This window comes from Electrona antarctica (genome assembly GCF_951216825.1).
Source record: "Electrona antarctica genome assembly, chromosome: 7".
NCBI lineage: Eukaryota > Metazoa > Chordata > Actinopteri > Myctophiformes > Myctophidae > Electrona > Electrona antarctica.
Window position 1 is genome coordinate 42,331,446 of NC_136812.1, and position 22,680 is coordinate 42,354,125.

A 22,680-nucleotide genomic window follows, 5' to 3' on the forward strand; every position below is an offset into this window, starting at 1 on the left:
CAGTTAATTTCATACATGACTGGTTAACTACAGTACGTTGTCGCACAAAAATGGTTGGGAAAACCTACACGGGCAGTAACTCACAGTAAGCCATCTTAATTACACCTGTTTAAGTATATAATGTATATCTACCTTTATCCATACACAAAAAAGTACCCAGCTCCGTAGCCTTGTGGTTACGAGCGTCCACCCTGAGACTGGGAGGTTGGGGTTCAATCCCGACCTTGTCAAAACAAAGACTATAGAAATAGTACCCAATGCCTCCCTGCTTGGAACTTGGCACCAAGGGCTGGATTGGGGGTAAATCCATGCAGAAATACTAGCGTCATGTCCAGGGGGAATACTTGAATATCAAGCTGCCTCATGCTGCAGGGGATAGGCTTCTGACTTATGGGCCACATGGCTCGGGAACCGTTAGTTCTCAAGGAGAATACTTATACGTACGTATTATACTTATACATGACTCATAGTGATTATAGTTTCCCTCAAAATATTTAAGATTTGAACCAGGTTCACAGAACTTCATGACACAAATCATAAGATATACTGTACCTAGATCAATCTGTTCACTCAGTTCCCAGACGAAATCAGGTATCACCCAGTTATATTCACTAAAGTCAGGTAGGAACTCCTTCCATTCTTCGTACGACTGCGGGGGAAAGGACAAAATGTTCATCAACGTAAAAAGGTGTTCCCGTCCTAAATGGGTTTAATGCAAAATTGGTCAAAATTCGTTGTCTGAAAACAATCCACATATTTTAGATGCCATATTATTTTAATAGTTTCAATTAGAATACAAATAAATATCCTGCATCTCTCCATTATGCAAGTGTAGTAGTAGTGCATATGACCATCCTCTGATGTTGCCGAAAACATACATTGATTACAGAGAGCAAATTATCTGGAGTTCTACAGTCAGGGAAATAGATAATTTTTTAGGATTTCAGATTTTGTTTTCGATCAACTGCCCCCATTTTCTTCTGCCCACATGTCTATACTTTCATTGTGCAGTTTGTGCCATAGACAAGGGCAAGGTGTTGAAATCCTAGATAACATACACCTCAGTCGTGCCTTTATCGTCTAGGAAAGTTAAAAATAGATGTGTAAGGTGGACACACCCACCAGTCTAGTTTAAACAGACACTGGAATGCCAGGGACCATTTTGTGTAATTCAGAGCATGTTTCTTGAAGTACAACCTTGACTTGAATAAATAAGCATTAGGTTCAAATCGAGCACACTACTGTTGTAACTAATGAGTAAACATATATACTGTAGAATAGGATAATCAATATTGGCTACATAAGTAACACAAGTCCAACTGAACAGGCCTCCAACTGTGTTGGCCTTTACCTCAACGAGACAAAAACTGAATACGTAAATATATGCAAATTCAAACCAAGTTATCAAACAACTTAACAACACTCCTTTGACTAAGTATTTGGGTTCATAGATATCTTCTTCCCAAAAGAACTTTCAAATTAGGAAGGGTATGGCCTGGTCAGCCTGCAATGGCATGCATAAGATCTGGTCATCCCAACTTAGTAAGAGGTTCAAAGTAAAAATATTTAGGACGATCGTCAAGCCGATTCCACTCTATAGAGCACCGAAGTCTGATGTCAATATCGGTAGAGGGCGCAAATCCACGGGTTCATGTACCTTTTATTTGCATTGTAATCCCCATAGGGGGATTTTAGATTGCCTCATATAAGAACTGTGTTTGAAAAATAAACAAATCATCCAGGCCACTTCACTCATATGGATATGAAGAATCAACTGAGAGAAACGCTATTGTTACTGCTACTGAATTAGTTACATTTTCGCTAGAAACAGACTGTATCATATACGAGTGACTGACTGTCTGACTGACTGGGGATGAGCGAGTGATGTCAGGACTTTGGCGCTCTATGGCTCTGAGAGACTGAGACATGGACACTTTCAAAGAAATTAGAGAAACGGCTGGATGGCACTTACACCCGCCTTCTAATGAGAGCGCAAAATCTCTCTTGGAAGAGCCACCCATCGAATTCTCTAATAGACAGCAACCTTCCCCGTGTTTCTTCACTAGTCCGATCCAGAAGAACAGTTTGTCGGCCACTGATCAAGAGCTGATCATGAGGTTATATATTCCCTTCTTCTCTGGAATCCTGCCTCAAAGCAGACCAGAGGTAGAAAACTGTCTGAAATGGCATTTCAATTTAGCAGATTGACTAAAATCCTGGCATAAATATCAGCACCATGCAGATGCTGTACTGTGGGTTTCTGGAGTCAGTGCAGTAGGCGTGGGGCAATAATATAACTATGTCACTCACAGTTCCTGTCCACCACTAAATTGATTCTGATCACCGTTCATTCACAATTTCAAGTATACCTTTTTAGCCGTGTAGCCTCCACCCACAGCAGAACCCAGCAGAATGTACCGGAGCTTTAGCAGCCTGGCGGCTAGGCGAAGCCCCCAGAAGTTGCGCTGCTGCTGGTGGCCCCGGCCTCCCGACCCCGGGGGAGGTTTGGGGGGCCGTATGGGCAGCCGGGACATGGAGGTGAAGTGACGGGCCGCTGTGCGATGCGGGGGACGCTGGGGGTTGGCATTCGCTGAGTAGCGGTGGTGGATGGCACGGGACAACGGGTGCAGCTTCTGCAGGGGCACTCGGAACCTGATCCCCATGTTGTTGTTGGAGACTAGGTTCCTGCATGCCAGGCTATGAGAAACGTAAACAGTGGGCCAGTGGCATAGATCATCTCCCAAACAAGCAAGATTGTCCCACTACTTTATTTAACAACTAACCATTGATACAACCAAGTGCCCTGATCATTGTACACCAAAGTAATTGGTTCCAAATTCAATTGTGCATGGGAAAAAAAGCTTATTGTAACATAATTGTAACAAAAGTGACAGTACACAAGTACAGTAAAGTCCTGCATATCAAGCATTCAAGCTATGATAAACAAACATCGGCAGAGGCACGTTTACCTAGCTGGCATGGAACATGTAGATATGACAAAATGACCATTTAGCAGTAGATGTTTGTGGCTACTGTTCTGTGCACCGAGCACATCTGTTTTCATGCAACATTTGATACTTTATTGATGCGACAGGAGCTGCTGAACTTGCTGAAGCACATTTAACCACAGAGGTTAGTGCTGCGTAGTTTCCATTTACAGCTTTTATCCATTTGTTGAGGATGTGGTGACATATATATTATGCGTAATAATATAAAATATGGTGCTTACAATCGTTAGCAGTCAGCTAACAGAGTTACCTATACACCCTGATAACGCTCCTCCACTGACTGTGGCACTGGCACTGTCCTCCACTGTCAGTGAACAGCAGCTAGGCTAATGTTATCTCAATAAAAACAACTTACCAGGCAACGTTGCTGCCGACGCGCAACATAGTGCTGTTACCAACAGCGGGTAAAGGCAAATGTCGTATAGATTCCCTCTAGGTACAATTTAAATCATCTTTCCAATAGGTGGACATTTGTTTGCCTGACAGAGCAGCTAACTATCGTTAGCGAACAAGGGCACAGCAAGAAAAAGGCAAAAGAATGACAGCTCCACTTCCGGCCGCCCGGTACAACCTCCAAATAGACACCACCAAACATCAACCGATGAATCTGTTCCTATATCCAACAATAAACACCCATAACTTATGTAGTTGGCTTGGTTCAGAAATGTACAGTGGTTTACTTGTACTTCGTTACAAGTAAAAGTCAGATGTTCAAAATGTACTTGAGTAAAAGTACAAAAGGTTTCAAAATGTACTTAAATTACCCAAAGTAAAAGTACACTACACTACTCATTGTGCAGAATGTCCCATTTTTAATTAAGTGGTTAATGTATGTTTTGTAATAATAATCAAAATCTACAAAGTAACTAGTAGTAACTAAACGTTTTCAAATAAATAGTGGAGTAGTGGAGTAAAAGTAAAATGGATCCGAGATGTAGTGGAGTAGAAGTAAAACTATTGGAAATTGGACTAACATTTTTACTTAAGAAAATGTACTTAGTTAGTAAATGTAATTCGTTACTTTACACACTGGTAATGACTGGTAATTGTATTTGTAATGTATGTTTGTTAAAAAACAAGCTTCTGTTCCAGTTCCAATTTTACCTGCTCATTTTCTTTTTTGTTTCATCACTTCCAATTTCATATATTTATCCTGTACCTGTATGAATTGTCTCTGCTGATTGTATCAAGTTGGGAGACACCTATCAGTGACAGATTTGACACATTTACTTCATGGCTGGCTGGCTGGCTGGCTGTCTGTCACTGAACAAAATCAATGACCTTTGTCGTAATATAGAACTACTCACATACAGTACATCCTGTAATGGATATTTTAGAATGCCAAATACATTGCCAAATATATGCATTATTGTGTATTTCTCTGCCTTCCATTCAGTGTCATTGAAGGACTAGTCAGCAAAGCTTTTTACACCTGGGTAAAACTGAATCCATTCTGTTTGGGTCTAATAACCCAATCCAACCGCATCAAGGCTTCACATTTAAAGTGACATATATATATATATATATATATATATATATATATATATAAAAAGAAGAACATGTGTGTAGGCCTACAGGATCTCCTCACTGGTCAGTCAACAGGAGCACTCAATTCAAGCTTACTTCGGCACCTCCTGCTACCATAGCACCACAAAGGCCCTACAAACAAGGCTCCCCAAGACATCCCAAAACAAACTTGTCAGGCTACTGATTGGCCTTATTACTCCTACAGCTCACCTTAGCCCTGCTCATTTTACTATAGGTTGGGATGGCTCAGGGTAGAGGACAGAGTACAGCAGCAACCTGCAATGGGCCTGGTCAAGAAACCCTACACACCACACAGACAACACCCATGTACAGTACCTGTCAAACTACTTCCAAAACGTCAATGCCGTCCACAATCACGACACCAGAGGGAGCTCCACTAATTGTTTTAGCATAGTACTGTATATTTGTATGTCATCAAATGTTTTGGTCAGTTGATTATGATGAAGGACCCAGATGGAAACAGTTAAGCAATAGTTCTTTCTTGGGTTTACAATCCTCTTAACCTTGTATTGAACTGAAATTTTCAGTGCTTTATTTTCAGCAAACTGTTAATATTCAATCAATAAATCTTTGATGGACCACTTTTCAACCTATCTTCATATAATAGGTCCTCACTAATATTCATGATAAAATGGTACAATTCTTTTCTACTCAGTCTGTCTCATAGGAGGGCTGTGGGCAGTTCAGAAACCCGTCCACCAGTGACATCATCAATAGGGAATCCAAGCTATTAGAAACTGCAGGCTTTCTAGTCCTGAAAAGTTGCAATGTGAAAATGGAAGCCATCATTCTCACGATAATACAAATCTAAACATTTTCTTCTTTAAAAAAAATCTGCCTAACGATGATGTCACTGGTGGATGGGTTTCTGAACTGCCCATAGCCCTCCGATGAGACAGACCGAGTAGAAAAAAGTGGTGCCATTTTATCATGAAGATAGGTTGAAAAGTGGTGAAGTGGTCCTTTAACCAAAATAAATGTGCTTGTTCATACCGTAAGAGGTTAAGAACTATAACTTAACCTTAACAGGGGTATAGGAATCTAATATGCTAAAAACTATCTTTGACTTGCCACCAACAATGCATAGTGCTTCAATCATTTACAAAAATATAATGGAATATTACAAAGTGGAAGACTGAAAATCTTAATATAATTTCCAAAGTTGGGTGGGCCACTAGGAATATTAGAAGCAAATTTATATATAACAACATTTTACATAGATTCTACTATACCCCTGTGAAACTGTTTAGGATTAGATGGGCTTGGTGGAAGACAAAAGGTGCCGTAAATGTAAGGGGGGGGGGGGGGGGGGGGAATGGTACGTTTTTACATTATTTTCGGGAAAATACCCTGTGGTTTTACACTTCTGGGGAGGTACTGAGGAAACTTGGAGAATGGCTGGGACTTTTTACCAGAATGCCCAAGGCTCTGTCTCTTGGGATATGGCACGATGTTGCCACAAGGGGGCACCAAGGCACAACATGCATTAGTGACTGCAGGTCTTATCACTGCAGCCATGATGATACTGAGAAACTGGAAGAGCTCAGCTACAACAGAGCTCACAGACTGGACCCAATTTATGACTGAAACTGCATCTTTTGAATACTCAATTGCCAGGAGGAACAATGTTCAATCAATCAACAGCATTAGGCTGAATTCATGTTTCTTTCCCAGTGGGGCCAGAACTTCAAATCAACATATCCCCTGGCTGTAGCTCATTGGTCAGACATTGGGTGTTTTTACACTGTTGGTGTTACGCAGAAATATTCGCTTATTTTATTTTAGTGAAGAAAATGGAAAAAGTATCCAATCATCCTGCTCCATTGGGGAAATCTGCCTCAGAGCCACATCATTTCAGAGTCAGCTGTTTTCAGATCAACATTGGTCAAGTTCAAATTATTGATTTTAAATCATGTTCTCTACGCCTAGCCTCACTGGGAATGTCAGCCCTTTTACTTGATTTTCTTTTGCTAAAACTAAAATTGACTACTTGAGTTTAAAATAAATTAAAACAAAGGACTTTTCAGCACATTTATTGAAAAGAAAGAAATCAAGTGAAATCAAAAATACAATTCTCAGAAAAAATGTAAAACAAAAATAAATAAAAAATAAATTACGAAGTACAAAAATGTGTAGGTAATTAAAGGGGGAGGGGGTATCCTGACAAAGAAAACAAAACATGACATACTCCAGAATAGCCTCTTGCTGAGGTTGTGAGACACACAAATCTGAAGCACAACTAAATCATTGACAGAAAAAAACAACATAGGCTACAGGAGAACAGTAATAAAATGTTTTAACAGTAATGTTTTCATCGTTTTAGGTATCAACTTTTATTAGATTTCTCTAGTCATTACAAATACACATATTTCCCTGAGGGAACATCAACTTGAGGGGTCCAAAGAATCAGTGGTTGACCCATTCTAAATGCCTCATAATGGTCTTTGCTTCAACCACGTGAATAATTATGCAGACAATGCCAAGTAGAGATGTCAACAGTCAGTATTGGTACCTGTTATAACCGCATAGTTTTTTTTTGCACATTATAAACTGTTACTATGACATTAAATTGTAGAATTATAGAATTGAAAAACTGCAAGAACTGAAGCTCGGTTTATACTTGTCGTATGATGGCGCCGTGCACTGAAAATAGGTTCTCCTACTGTTCTGCAACATATTACCGTTACCAACAGTGGGAAAGGCCATTGTCGTACAATTCCACAAATAATTTCCAATCTGTGTACATTTGTTTGGCTGCCAGAGAAACTAAATAGTTCCACAAATAATTTCCAATCGGTGTACATTTGTTTGGCTGCCAGAGAAACTAAATAGTTTGTTAGCGAACAAGGATACAGCAAGAAATGAGAATGAGAGCTCAGATCGGATTTTCTCTACAAGCTTGTAATCAGCTGTTTTTGGTGCATAATACCGGTGTACGACGGAGTAAAAATGAAGGGTTACAGACAGTTTAGACTGGAGCAAAAGGATGAAGTGAAATTCTTAAGGTGCGTCAGCACGACAGACAGTTGAAACTGAATTATTGTATAATTTCCCAGCTCCTTCGACAGTACAAAGCCACATTCTTAAGTTATAGCAACATTTTGATTCAACATGAAAAGAGGAAGATAATTCAGTAATCAGTATACAATAAAAAAAAATCGGTTGGATGACTGATGGATGGTGAGCCAAGATATAAATACACACAAATCAAAGATTGTCAGACATATAGATGCTTATAATCTGAATTCTACAAACACTACATCGAAGTAGAATTCCTTTCTTTCCCTTGTAAGACCCCTTGGTGAACACCCAGATACTGAGACAGACAAACATAAACATGGATTAACTAAAAGCAGAAATTCAACCATTTTAAGCCTCATCTTCATACAGTATTTGGTCCTCACTAATGCTCATAAGATGGTACCATGTACTGTATGTCTGTCTACTCACTCTGTGTCTCAGTGGACTGTTCAGAAACATTACTCCAATGACCTCAACAGGGATTCCAAGCTATTGGAAACTACAGCCTTTGTCTTCCTGAAATGTTGTTTAAAATGACCACAGATGATGATTTTGGAAAAAGGTTTCTTAAGTGTCCACACTCTTAGACAGAGTAGAAAGAAATGGTAGTATGGTACCATCTTATGAGCATTAAGTGAGGCCCAATTATAAGAGAACATTGAAAATGGGTGGTATATCTTTAAAAAGGTCCCATTATACTTGTTTTGCATCAGTGTCACACACCGAAAATAGCAGATCTACAAGCTCACAGCATCATTCTGCGACGTGTTATGCGCTTGTAGATCCAGTTTCTGGTGTACACCACCAGTGCATACACAAGAATAAATTACCCTTTAAGAGACTTACAGGGACACCAGTCTCAACCCTCAACATCAAGTTAAACATTAATATTTTTTGACAGAACTAGAATAGTGGCAAAAACTTTTGTCCCACTACTACTTTATTTCTGAAAACTAATCATTGATCCAAGTGCCCTGATCATTGTACACCAAAATAATTGGCTTCAATTGTGGAGGAAAAAGAAGAAAAAAAAAGAAACGGAAGAAGAAGCCCAGGAATCATGACTGAACCAGAAGACGCAAGCTTATGGCAACATTGTAACAAAAGTGACAGTACACAAGTAAATCTAGACAGTACAAATATCAGACAGACAACTGATTGACAAACAGTACCAAAAAAGTAGAAGAAAAACCACCAACACTTCAGCCCTTTGATATAAAAATGCATGACTTTTTCATATATCATAAACGATCTTTTTCAAATGCTTTTCGTTTCCTTTTCTTTACACACATGGATACTGTAAATGTACATCTCAAACAAATATACAAATAGATTATTATCAACATAAATTCAATCCTATTCAGTTTTGTCATACATTAGGTTAGGGTATTCTAAAAAGCTGAGAATATATATTTTATTTTTTTAACAACCACTGTACCAGTGTTTAATAAATGCTATTACTCTTTGGGAAATGCAACTCATCAGTACTTCTGTAGGAGACACCAAAAGACTGCATTTCTTTGGAAAATCAAATTGCCATTGTTTGTTCTTTGTGCAACATTCAAGACCCTTAAGGCCGATTTATACTTTGTCGTACGACGGTGTACAAATTAACCAGTATAACCCTACAGTTGGACTGGGGTCCCCCAGGGCTGTAGCCTGGTATCCAGCCCGATACGCTGCGTGGCAAAACAAATCACGGAAAATATCCAATCTATTAGCTCACAACACATTGCGTTGTGAGCTTATAGAGCTGCTATTTTCACCGAATGTTCACCTCAGAATAGGAACACTATAGGGTTAAAGTGGTTAATTAATAGATTTGAACAGATTTAACCTGTTTAAATAAATAAAGCTCTGACAGAAAAATCATCAAAATAAATAAGAGATTCAGAACACCTCCGAGTCTGTCTAGGCCTCACCAGATTTGTCATAATACAACTGCCAAATTTAGTACAAATGTTGTAGACACAGCAAATTGGCACAAGGACGTCAGTTCCAGCCAACAATCCTAGGCAAGGTGATCCACAATCCTTCTTTAGTCCTTCTCATAAGTCCGGACAATTTTATGCTCAAGAACATTTAAAATAGCAATATATTTCACCTACTTAATGTGCAGGGCAATTATTATAGTTCAATATCCAATAGTTTAGCCCACATTTGAAAAAATGTCTCACCAGATTAATAAAACTGCCTTTTATCTTCTTTAATTACTTTTATATGATCAAAATGAGATAAATAGCCAACAAGCAAACCAAACCAGTGATATGTGATCGGTTGTGTAGACATACATATTCACCTGACTTGCAAACAATACTCTGATGGAAATAGCCTGACAATGCAGAGCAGACCAAGATTGTGACCCAACTGTATCCGTGTATCGGTGCACTTCACTGTAGTTACTTCACAGAGCCTAGGGGACATGAAATATAGCCCTTTGATATCTCTGGACTCTGTAGGTATGTCCAAGAATACATGTATACCATAATATGGTATATATACAGTATACTGTAAATGTTTTCTTGGACTCACAGCACATGAGTGTGAAATGGGAGTGCGTGATGCGTGTGCCGCTGCATGGCAATTTTTAATGTGCCTTATCATGTCAGTGAGCCGAGGAGAGTAACAATGCCTAGCCTTATCGGTTTTAATTGGTCTTCCATAGGAAGAAATGTAATACGGAGAGGATTACAGATCAGAGAAAAAGAAAAAGGCAAGACAATTGAGCTTCCTTCCAAAACACCACCTTTGTGGGGAGAAAATAATCACATTATTATATTCAAACATTTATATATTTAAAAAAATAACAGATTTTTGAACGTTGGAGCATTTAATCAACAATCTCATTTCAAAGTCACATAGCATCCTTTTAAAAAGTACCATAATTTAGTGTCAGTCATTTACTCATGTCACAGGATTAACCTTTTTTTTTCTTTATAGCAGATGTGTCATTTTGGAAGGAAACTCTAAAAAGTGTAAGTGGAGCAGTACTGGCCCTGTCTACAGTACATGCACATGGGGACAACTGTCCATGCTCCCGGACCAAATGCATGCTGCCTCTTGTGCGTAGTTATTTAGGTTTTAAATACAGACTGAAAAGGTTTGGTTTTAACGATACAGTAATGTTGCCCGCATGGTACTACTGTTGGACAGCGGTCATCTGACCGGGGCGTCACGGTCATATGAAACTGGCCTCATGCAAAGTCCATGCATTCAGCGTCCTGTATGACAGGGGGTCTCAACCCATGGGTCGCGACCCCTCGGGGGTCCCCAAATTATTTTCCAAAAAAAAAAAAAAAAAATGTTTTTTTTTTTTTTAATTTCACGATTTTTCAAAAATAGCAGACCTACAAGCTCGTAGCGCGCCACTCGGCGGCGCGCTATGAGCTTGTAGATCTGCTATTTTTCAATAGCTAAATTGTAGCAGTCAATTTATATTGGGGGTCGGGAGGGGGCGGGGCGGGGGTCCCGAGACATTGCCAAAGCATTTCCGGGGGTCCCCGGCCAAAAACGTTGAGAACCCCTGCTGTATGAAGACCTTTATGAGCTGGCTGTAGGTGAAGGCTTGTGAGGTGCACAAACACTAAAAGCTATCGGAGGCTCCTGGAGAATCAGAGTGACAGCGATTCTAATTGACGATTTTTGACACACGGGACAATTTCGCTCATCCATCACACCTGGGTAGTGTTTCCCCACCCTCTGATTATGATGTAAGAGCAAAATGGGAACGATGTGAACATGGTAAATTTACAAATTCATTCCTGTGTAGAAACATGACTGGGTTGGTGTCTCAGTTCTCTGCATATGTTTTACAAGGCATAAAAAAAGCCTTGAGGCACGGCTTCACCTCATAATAAAATGTGCCTCGGCTGAAACAAGACACGCACAATGAACGGAGTGCTGGCCACAGGTCCCAGCCTGTGGTTGAGCCTACAGTAAAATGAGGGTAGGTGTGTGTATGTGTGCGTGTGCGCGCGTGTGTGTGTGTGTGTTATTTCATCAACCGTGAAGCTTGAAGGCTTGTTGGACCCCCCATAGACACAGAGACTGAAGGCTTGTTGGACCCCCCATAGACACAGAGACTGAAGTTTCAGGCCTGTTGAGAAAACAAATATGAGCAGCCAACATGCCTGGCATATTGCCCACCAATAAAAGCTCTTATAAAGCCATCGATTCTTCTTTTCTATAGTAAATGGAACTACTCCACTGGTCATTTCAGTCAGAGCATGGTGGGATCATACTTATTGTATGTTGGGTGCGTAAAAGAATTGTGGTTGAGGTCATGGCGGGGGCTAGGAATTGATCACGATCTGGTAGGAGGAGCCGTTTTCCGGGCGGGGCTTGGCTTCGGTCGTGGTGGTGGGTTTGGGCGGCCAGTCAGGGTCCACGCTGAGCTCCTGGGCCAGGTGCATGTAGCGAGCCTTGGGGGCCGTCGGCTGACGACAGCACAGGCGCGCCAGACACTTGCGTCCCCACACGTCGACGCTCCCCTATAAATGCAGCGGTTCCACAAGAAAACACATGGCCAGAGAGTGGTGAGGGGAAGAAACGCACTGTGAACTGGTGTAGCCTGCATCCTAACGTTCACACATGCAACAGTTTAAATGCAAATCATTCCATGCCAATATCGTTTCAACATGCAAAATGCGAACTACACAACTTAAATATAGCGGTATTTGTAATACATCATGCACATTGCTATGCTATACAGTCCATTAGAACAATACTGATCTAATGTCCGGGTTTGTAATAGTCTGGTCTGCATGCATTCAGGCCTTTCAAAAACAAAAATTAAGCATGATTGATAATACACTTACAAGGTTGGTGTGAAAAACAGCACAAGCTAATGTTGATAAGAGGTTGACATGAATTGAAAACAACATAACTGACAAGTTCCACAGAGTAGCTTTAATTTGTTTTGAATTAGTCTTGTCCTCACTATTGGGTGGAAACCTTGTATGTCCAAAAATGTTGCGTTACAATATAAAAAAAACTCAGATAGGCAACAATTAAACAAAACATATATATATACAGTATATAGCACATCGACAGTTATGATGCGTTGCATTGTGAGCTTGTAGATCAGCTTTTGTATGACAATATCATATGATACGACAAATTATAAAATAGGTAATTCATTTATGGAAACACAAGGTTTCTGCCCGACAGAGAGACGATTTGTTTTGAAGAGGCAGAGCCTCTAGAGCTAGCCTGGTTTGGTCTACAATTACATACCTCGGCCATGATGATTCCACTGATACACAGGGGCGCTAGTGGAAGAGCTAAACATAACAGAGAGGCGTGCTAGGCTGAGGCTAGCAGGATATTAGACGGCCTTGAGAGGAAAGGAGGGAGCCGATCGAATAGGGAGCGATCAGCAAACCAGAGTTATGCCATTACCAAGGGCTTGGAAAACATTTGTAGGGCGAAATACGAAAAGGAGATAAAGAACAACAATAGTTGTGTAACGTGTTGATAATACTTTACAGGCCCCAATGATGTGTAAATTATACACTCCCACCCATACAACACACACAGCACCAGAGTGCCAGAGCAACGCATTCTCACTCCTAACTTGTCACATACTGATGCTTGTTCACGAACCCCTTGGTGTCACTGGACAACACATTGTTCAGGACTCCTTGGTGTCACTGGACAACACATTGTTCAGGACTCCTTGGTGTCACTGGACAACACATTGTTCAGGACCCCCTTGGTGTCACTGGACAACACATTGTTCAGGACCCCCTTGGTGTCACTGGACAACACATTGTTCAGGACCCCTTGGTGTCACTGGACAACACACTGTTCAGGACCCCTTGGTGTCACTGGACAACACATTGTTCAGGACGCCTTGATGTCACTGGACAATGCACACGACTTATGTCCCATGAGACGTGCCCAAATATGTGCAATGTCCAGTTCTGCCGACTGAATGTTTGACTTGCATACTGCAGAGAACCATAAATTATCTGGTGCGCGAAGGGGGTACCTATGGTGTCCTCACATCGGACACGATATAGGTACGTTGACCAAGCGTCAATATGACGACTTGGGAGTGAGAATGCATTGCAGAGAGATCTTTCATCTTTCCTACCATGACCCTTTGGGGTAAACCAATATATCCCTAGTATATATTTGGTTTGGTTTTGGGATAGGCTTTTATTATAATAGCAGATGGTAAAAGCAAGCACGATTTGAAAAACAAATTGGTTTTGAATTCCTGCGTAGCTAAGAAAGCTCCACTGTCTGGAGTGTAGGCAGGCACGGGTAGGTAGAGGAGGCACAGGAGAGGAAGAGGACATAGATCAGGTGGTAAAATGAAGAAGACGGCCACATGCTTTTGGTTAAGAGGTTATAACACAGTGCTCTGTGAGGTTAGGGAAAGGAGGATAGGGTGAGAGCGAGAGAAAGGCAGGGAACGCCTGAAAAAAGGAGAGAAAGAAGAAGAACAACGGGAGGAAGAGGTGTCATTTGTCCCAACCTGTGATGGCGGCAGGGCGGCGGAGGCGGGTGTGACCCCATAGCTGCCCTGTTTGTCTCGGCTGAACACAAGCTTCCATAAGACGACGTCAAGGACGAAGGTCTATGGAGTAACGCAGTGGGCAGGGAGAAGGAGGAACGGGAGCATGAGGTGGAGGGAGAGAATTACAGAAAGAGACTAGTTGATTTAACACTGCGTCTGGCTTTGTCCTTTTCGATCCATTTTCTTTGCTTTTTTCCGTTTGTGATGCCACAAACTGGGAGAAGATTGAGAGGAAGTGAAGTTATTTTGTGCATGAGGTTTTGGGGTGTGCATTATCTTCTCCCCTATTTCAAGCTGTGTGCGTTAGTCGTGAAAAGTGTCAAACAGTGAGCAGTTAAACTGAACACACAAAACAGAATTAGTGAGAAAAAGAAGGTTGGTTTTCTTCTGCGAAACAGGTGATTCCTGTTGTGCAAAATGCATTTCTGTCACTGTTTTGACTTTTTCGATTTCAATTCATGAGACTGTATGCAGAGGGGGTTGACATGGGCAGACAGCGCCATCTAGAGTATCTGCTAAGCAAGGCTTTGGAGCTTTCAAAGGAAGAGGGAGTGGCACAGCAAATGTTGCACTATTTGCAGGAGGGTAGCGAGCTAGCCGACTAAATCATACAGGTGATTTAGCAGTTGTCAACGGATTGATCTTTTTTTATATTATATATTTTTTTTGGTTCATTTCTGATAGTAACAGAAAGACAGAAACGGGAAGGGCTGGAAAGAAAAAGGGGGTGACAGCAAAGAGCCTTGGGTGGGATTTGAACCCGGGCCAGCTGTAAGGAAGGGCTGTAGCCTTATTTATATGCTAAGCGCTCTTAGGTGAGCATTCTGATCATTCTTTTCAGGAAAGAAGATTTGCAATTTGCCAGGCCACAAATTAGGCCAGAAACATATGGCATGGGTTCCTGCTTCCAAACCTTTAACAAAATCATTATTAATGGTTTAGTTTATTCACTCCTAAATTCAATAGCCTGTGTAGCCCGTTTCTCTGAGGATGCGGACTTGATCATTTTCATGATACACAAGCATGATTGAACCCTACAAACCCTCCCGCGCACTCAGATCAGCCAACGCAGGGAAGCTGGAAGTACCCTCACTAAAAACGCCGGGACAACGCTCCACACGTCCCAAACTCTTCTCCCTTCTGGCCCCAAAACTGTGGAATGCACTTCCCGTTGCAATCAGAACTGCAGCATCACTCCCGATCTTCCACCGTAGTCTGAAAACCCACCTTTTCAGACTCCATCATGGCCCATAGCACTTACCCTACCCCCTTAGACAGCACTTTTTAGACTTAGATAGCATTTGAAACAGACTTATAGCATGTCATGTAGACAGCACGATAATTGCATTGTATGTAATCATAGCACTTCATAGTATATATGTACAGCATAGTATAGTATATATGTATAGTTTATATGTATAGTGTCATTATATATATATATGTTCTAGTTAGGTTCTTAGCTTACGCATGTTTCTTGATAAATGCATTTTATATATGTGATGTATTCCCATGCTTTTTTGTTCTTGCTTAATGTAAATCGCTCTGGATTAAGAGCGTCTGCAAAATGCCTAAATTGTACACTATCAATTCTCTCCACAACGACCGATCCTTCTTGTCCAGCAAATGAGCACACTGCATGGGAGAACAAAATAATTGACTGTGGGAAAAAAACAACTAGATGTTTGTGGGGGTGCGTGTGTGTGTGAGTTACCTCCACCACGACAGCCACAGCAGCGTTGATGAGTATGACAATTAAGAGTTTGACTCTCCATTCAAAGGGGACACAGACAATCTGGATGGAGATGACGGAGAGATCAATACATACTGTCATCATAGCATCATTGACCACCAAAACCCTCAATGGTTCCCAAACCTTTTAGCCTGTGACCCCAACAAATAATTAGATGTCTCCCCGAGACCTAAACTAGTGCAAATGGCAGATGTACAAGCTCACAGCGTGGCGATTCGTGCCGCAATGTATGCTGGTAGATCGGCTATTTTCACTTGCGTTAAAAGTTACATTTGTGGAATTTATGGGATTTCTTTTGATTGTTTAAATTTTATTCAAGAAATTCTTTGGAAAAACAGGAGGGGGATATTCACTCGCGACCCACAAAAATGGGTCCTAACCGAACTGAGCTCATGCCTCCTTCCATGCATGAGGAGTCCAAGCCACTTCTTATCACCTGACAGGGGGGAGTTTCCCTGGTTGGACGTAGCGCGTGGAAGGGACACGTTATTCCAACCAGTTACAGTATGTGATTATATACACATCCTCCACATGCCTACAGTGGGGATTGGCAGTGCATTACACAGGGGAAAATTACTAAATTGGGAGAAACAGTTGCTTTTTTTGCGAATAATTCTAAAACGTGTGTGTGTCCACGTACCTCTAGGAAGTCGTCAATGGCGGCAACTGGGTAAAACATGATGAACAGCAGGAATACATACAGGCTCAGGGCACAAATCACAAAGGGCCCTGGGAAGCGCGCGCGCACACACACACACACACACACACACACACACACACACACACACACACACACACACACACACACACACACACACACACACACACACACACACACACACACACACACACACACACACACACACACACACACACACACACACACACACACACACACACACACACACACACACACACACACACACACACACACACACACACACACACACACACACACACACAGATTATCAAACTTTTTTAAGGATGGTCCATTGTTTGACACTATATCCATTCCCCCAACGCTCACCTAAATGTAACTCAACATACTGTAACTCTAAATGCCTTGAAAGTCAGGACCAAGAAAACGTCCTCATTTTGAGGGCATTCCCTCTGCTAAGCTTTCTGAACTTGAGGTTACGGCCGGGTTGGCCAGTCAATCTGCCGAACACACAGAAAATGTGCGCGCTCTCCTCAGGCCCGTGGGCTGACGGACACAGATATTTGTGGTTCGTCGGCAATGCATACCCCGGAGTCATACAAGACACACGCCAAGCTTGGTTTGGACTAGAAGACATTTTGAAGCTCTTGCTACTGAAATGATCGATTATGGAGAAATCCCGTCATTTAACATGCATCTCTACGGGTGAGAAGGACAGCTTGCCATCGCAATGACCGCAGAGTGGAGTGGGTGGGGCTTAGCGAAGGGCTAATTATTGGGGAACAAGCATGTGCACTGGGCATATTGTAACAGAATGTTTACACGTAAAGAGCTGTGGCGCCACACACACAAATGTCCATCAAAGAACGTCTTGGCGACTGAAGCTGCTATTGCTAACAGTCTTAGTTGTGGCTGATGTTGCGGAGTCAAAAAACTCCCAAACAATTTCTGAGTTATGCCGGCCACAGAGTGACCCACAGGCAGAGATTTGGTCAATTATAGCATGTACTGTGAATATCATCAACATCGGTTTTAGCACTTTAACCCCATTTACATCGGCCATCTGAAAATAACGATCTACACATTCTCACTAATACGTACATGTACATATTACATACAAAATCACTAATGCATATTCATTGTGAGGGTCCTTATAGCATGACACAGTTTGAGAACGTCTTGTCTTACAGTTCTTGTAGCTGGGCTGTCTGAAGGGCTTGCCCTTGGAGAAGACGACGGCCACGATGAGGTACTGGAAGGAAGACACGTAGAAGAGGCTGGTGTTCTCATAGTTCTGGATGTTGTGGTCGTCCAGCTCGGTGGAGTTCTCCGACGTGTTGCCGTTGTCGTGGGACCACGACGACACGTTACATGCACTGGACCAAGAGCACAATGAGACGGAGACGTTCAATTAACAGAGATTCACATTTAGAGTATTCATTTCATTACTTTATTATCAGTAAATGTATGGTCATTTAAAGTGACCGTCTAACCTGCCTCACCAATATTTATCCAGGTTGAGATGAAACAAAAGAGCATACCTGATGCCACATTAAAACAATTACTGCTTGTGAATACATTTTTTTTTTCCCCCACGATTTTGTAACCCATTTTTCACTTTCATTAGTCAATTATCTAATGTGATCCTGGGCTCTACACACCCTCCGCCAACCTAGTCTCCATATATGGGGGACATGGGGAGAGCAACGGACTTGAACTCATGCCTGAGTGTCCAAGTTGCTCCTTTACACCTGACAGGGGGGAGTTTCCCTGGTTGGACGTAGCGCGTGGAAGGAACACGTTATTCCAACCAGTTCCTTTCCCCTCCATCAGGCGCCCCGGCTGGCCAGGGGGAGGCATTTTAGAGACCAGGATTACTGCATGTTTTTTGTGAGGGTACCTACCCTAGGGGACACGGGGAGAACATGCAAACTCCACACAGAAAGGCCCTTTTGCCAACCCCGCCTCGGGTATGGGCACTGATGATGCGGAGGAAACACGCCGCCAGCACCCACAGCGTCCCGAGCGGCAATCAAACCCAGCGTGAATACATTGTTAATGCACTACATAGTCTTGCATAGCCAGACAACTATTCCACTATTTTAAAATGCTATATAGTGTCTTTCCTCTGACATCTCTGCTAAGCTAAGGGAACTACTATATGGAACTCACTCGGAGAGCGGCGTCCATTCCTCGTACCAGGGCTGCCGTTTGACCAAGAGGAAAGCGAAAATTTGGAAGCCGAGGCAGATGAGGATCTGGGTCAGCACCGAGAAGAGCAGGGGTCCCGAGATCAGACCCGAGGGTGGGCGTCGCGATACCAGCTCCTTCCACGCTGGGTTCAGACTCACTGGAATGATGGGGAGGGAGAGAGGCAGATGATGAAAATGAATAGAACTGAATGTGAACTTATACAGCACACACATTTATATACAATATAATAATTTAGATTTATTTATTTATTATTAAATTAAACAAATATCACTTTGATTTGTGATGAATTGTCATCAGGCCAATAAAATAAATACACCCGTTTTATTGAACGGATGATCCATCCATGGAGTTTTGCTTAATAAAGATGTCTAAACCATGGGCGTCAAAAGTAATTTTAGATCATGGGTCAGACGAGGCAAACTGCCTTTCCATGTTGTAATTATTCCCAAACATGAGTACATGACACACAGACTGACTGCAGAGAGGGGATATGAGCTGGCCTTGTTGAGGCCCTGGACAGACTGATGGGTTGATGAGTCACACACGCAGTCACAGTCACCCCCCCCCCCACACCCACACACACACACACACACACAGTGGATAGTTACTATAAAGATACAATAAATGTTGCAGGCTGGATTTGACTCCTTTGCAGGCCACAGTACACACACATTGTTGATGTGGGTTTTCTCATTTGGTTAGTCCTCTATAACAGGGGTTCTCAACCCGTGGGTCGCAACCCCTCTGGGGGTCGCCAAATTATTTTGGGGGGTCCCTAAATTATTTTCCAAAAAAAAAAGAAAACTTTATTCATTTATTTTTGCAACTGAATGGCTGGAAAATGGAAATGAAGAGTTTACATACGTATAGTACACATATACACCTTCCCTAATGATTATCTGGTTTCAGTATTTATTTATGGTGTATTGTCTCTATTAAGGTTATTGTAGCAGTCAATTTATATTGGGGGTCGGGAGGGGGCGGAGCGGGGGTCCCGAGACACTGCCAAAGCATCTCCGGGGGTCCCCGGCCAAAAACGTTGAGAATGCTCTATAACATTACAATTATAGAGCATAGTTGCAATCTATGAATCTTTTCCTTTTTTTGTACTTACTGGTGAAGACAATGATGAGGATGATGGCGATGTCAATGAAGAGGAACTGGAAGTCTCCGAGGTTACTGAGGATCTATCAGCCAACAGGGAAGAGAGAGGTCAAGTGTCTACAGTATCAGAGAAACACATCCTTTGTCATGTGTTAAACACAAGGTGTCATGTGCCTTAAGGCAGGATGAATGGGGAACACTTTCAGCCACAGACTCATCATCCTCCGGCACAACACAAAGACACTTCAGTCCTTTGGGCCAGTAGCCAACAAGCTCCAAAACCAAACACCCATCCGGGATTAAGGCTCATGTACGTCTCCTTGTCAGACTTGATTGTCCCCCTTCCTTTGGTTTTGTGACCACCAGGGAGTAGGTTTGGGATTTATTCTTGTTTTTTGGTACGTGTATTTTAAACTTTTATAATACTTATTATGTACTTAATATAATATGTATTCAGAAGATGAAAATACCGACCCGATATTCGGTTTATCTGATATATCGGACTGTCACTATTGGACTATTGCAGTTACGTACGGAATAGAGGAGGGTGACACTGATGTACTGGATGATGCTGTAGAGGGCCATGAACTTGAACACACAGAAGGAAGTGATGAGAGCAGCTCGGCCCTCCCTGTGGACAACACAAAAGACAACTCAGAAATGACCAATTCATTAATTAATGTCTTTATGTGTTATTGAAATTATACCAGTTTCAACATGCACGTGAAGACAATGATGACAAGCTTTTTATGACATTTTACCTGAATTGTATACTTTCCCTTCCCAGACTGAGGCAGATTCTAAAAACGCCTTCTAAATCCTGAGCTACTGTACAGTAAGTTTTCTAAAAAGAAAAAACGAAAAAAGGGGGTTCCAGTCCTGAATGTACTAGAGCATCCAGATCCTCGTTTGTAAGCGGAATAAACTGTTGATTCAGCACATTTGGGGCATTGTTTTGTTGCAGTCTGGTCATTGGGGTATTATGTTCATTGTCATGCCAATTGATTTGATCATTTCCTTCATTTGTTCCCAGTAGCAAACTGATGCTGGTCGATGCTAGGCAACAGGTATAATAAATGTAAATATTCTAACTGTGCCCCTAATGTGTTTGACCAGTTTTGTCACTGGAGGGCGCTGTTCACTAACCTATGGAACGTTTCGCTGATTTTCGTGAGCTCTCGGAACACCCCGGGACACGTTGATCACGTGACCAGATTTATTTTTTCTTCACATGCACGTGTGCAGTGTCCTGTCTTCTTTCCGCTCTATAATGCAGTCCAATGGAAAACTGCTCGCGGAGCAAGCTCTCAATAACAGCTTGTCGCGTTGACTCGCGTATAGAATTTTTTTTCTTGATTCTAGAACATCCGTGCGCGTCATTTGAGAGCACTTGGAGCGACGCAAAATATCCTGAGATTTTCCAAACGTAGTGAAAAATGGCTGAAAACCCGGGCACAGAAGGTTGTGAATTGTTGTGAATGAAATGCAATGTGATGACAGTACGTACCTGATGAGGCTGGGAACACAGGAGATGTTGGGGGACTTGGAGGTGAACGGAGAGGCCACCGAGGCCTCCAGTTCTGACAGAGAGATGCCACCGTGAGCCCTCTTCAGAGCCTGGAGAGGAACACAGGATCACATACAGTAGGTTACAACACAGATGAAGCCATGCAGTAGCAGAGGTTCTACTAGCAAAACTGAACTGGTCTTGTATTACAGTGTACTTGTTTGGTATTAATTCAAGTAAGATGTTTCTGCTGCTAGGGCTGTCACGATTACACATTTACGTCGACGATTAATTGTCACACAAATAATTGAGATTAATGCTTTAAGGCTTTTTAGGCTTCATAATAATAATACAAAAAATCACACTCGTGTGAAGTGAGGGGCGCTCTTATCATCATACATCACATTCCGTGCTCAGCCAATCAAATCACAAATGTCATTCCGGCCACTTTTGGACGGACGGACACACGGACGGAGTGCAAAACATACTCTCTCCCTCATGCCTTCGGCCTGGTGGAGACAATAATTGTGACAACCCCATCTGCTGCCCTAATGTAGTAATTTGCAGGTTACATTTGTGAAGTATAACAAGCTCACAATGCAACAAAGTACAAACCAAGCTTGAAGATGTACTGTAGCATACTTACTCCACAGTCATTGGCGCCGTCCCCACACATGCCCACAAAGTAGCTATAGAGAGATAATGAAGAATAATCATGTTCCTACACATTGCAAAAGCTACCTTAACAAAATGGTAAAATGATGCACTCGTATAGACAAAAAATATGACATGGCAGGATCCTGTAATATGTCTTTTAGATCCGAGATATTTTGTGCAAAAAGTTTACATTTTGGATTAGGATGTATTATTTTAGGATAATTCATGTATTGATTTAAATAATTGCATGTGCACTTTGAAATTCTGGCCTAAGGGTGGCGCTAGCAGAAAGGTAATTGAATCCCCAGAAATCAGTATGCATTAATGGACACAGCAAATTCTATCACCACATACTTAATATATGTATATATAAATCAAACTTTTCACATAGCAACATGAAAACCGTAAGCAATGCGACAAAATGGTTAAAGTATTGTTAAAAAAAATCACACCTGTGTGAACTGAGTGGTGCAAATCCCCCCCCCCCCTCTCTCTCTCTCCCTCTCTCTCATTAGCAGGCAACAGTGCAGCACTATCTCTCTCTCTCTCTGTTTCTGGCACAACAGCGCCACTTTTGGTACTCATTGGTACTGGTGCTCATTAACGTCACACACAAACATAGTCACACACATAGTTGAACACGGACATTTCTGTTCCTTGGAGTGGTTGCACCACTCAAAAAAGACT

The 22,680-nt window shown here is 41.9% G+C and overlaps 2 protein-coding genes across 11 annotated transcripts in view; both read right to left on the minus strand.

Moving 5' to 3' along the window:
* opa1 (OPA1 mitochondrial dynamin like GTPase) overlaps nucleotides 1–3,577 on the minus strand; it is a 58,968-nt gene extending 55,391 nt beyond the window's left edge. For all 7 annotated transcript variants that reach the window (XR_013790462.1, XM_079506500.1, XM_079506498.1 and 4 more), the window contains exons 1-3: nucleotides 3,364–3,577; nucleotides 2,370–2,697; nucleotides 553–649 (exon numbers count right to left, since the gene is read on the minus strand). Coding sequence is in view for 6 of the 7 variants with exons in the window: in XM_079506500.1 (XP_079362626.1) it covers nucleotides 553–649; nucleotides 2,370–2,697; nucleotides 3,364–3,392 (454 nt within the window). In the remaining variant the exon portion in view is untranslated. The remainder of the gene's footprint in view (nucleotides 1–552; nucleotides 650–2,369; nucleotides 2,698–3,363) is intronic.
* Nucleotides 3,578–6,573: 2,996 nt separating this feature from the next.
* atp13a3 (ATPase 13A3) overlaps nucleotides 6,574–22,680 on the minus strand; it is a 72,655-nt gene continuing 56,548 nt past the window's right edge. For 2 of the 4 annotated variants that reach the window (XM_079506362.1, XM_079506361.1), the window contains 10 exons: nucleotides 21,983–22,025; nucleotides 21,337–21,446; nucleotides 20,364–20,460; nucleotides 19,840–19,912; nucleotides 18,684–18,861; nucleotides 17,700–17,887; nucleotides 16,494–16,582; nucleotides 15,815–15,895; nucleotides 14,062–14,163; nucleotides 6,574–12,067 (listed from right to left, as the gene is read on the minus strand). In XM_079506362.1, coding sequence (XP_079362488.1) covers nucleotides 11,870–12,067; nucleotides 14,062–14,163; nucleotides 15,815–15,895; nucleotides 16,494–16,582; nucleotides 17,700–17,887; nucleotides 18,684–18,861; nucleotides 19,840–19,912; nucleotides 20,364–20,460; nucleotides 21,337–21,446; nucleotides 21,983–22,025 — 1,159 coding nt within the window. In that variant the 3' untranslated portion in view covers nucleotides 6,574–11,869. The remainder of the gene's footprint in view (nucleotides 12,068–14,061; nucleotides 14,164–15,814; nucleotides 15,896–16,493; nucleotides 16,583–17,699; nucleotides 17,888–18,683; nucleotides 18,862–19,839; nucleotides 19,913–20,363; nucleotides 20,461–21,336; nucleotides 21,447–21,982; nucleotides 22,026–22,680) is intronic. The other 2 variants (XR_013790445.1, XM_079506363.1) reach the window with 2 other exon arrangements.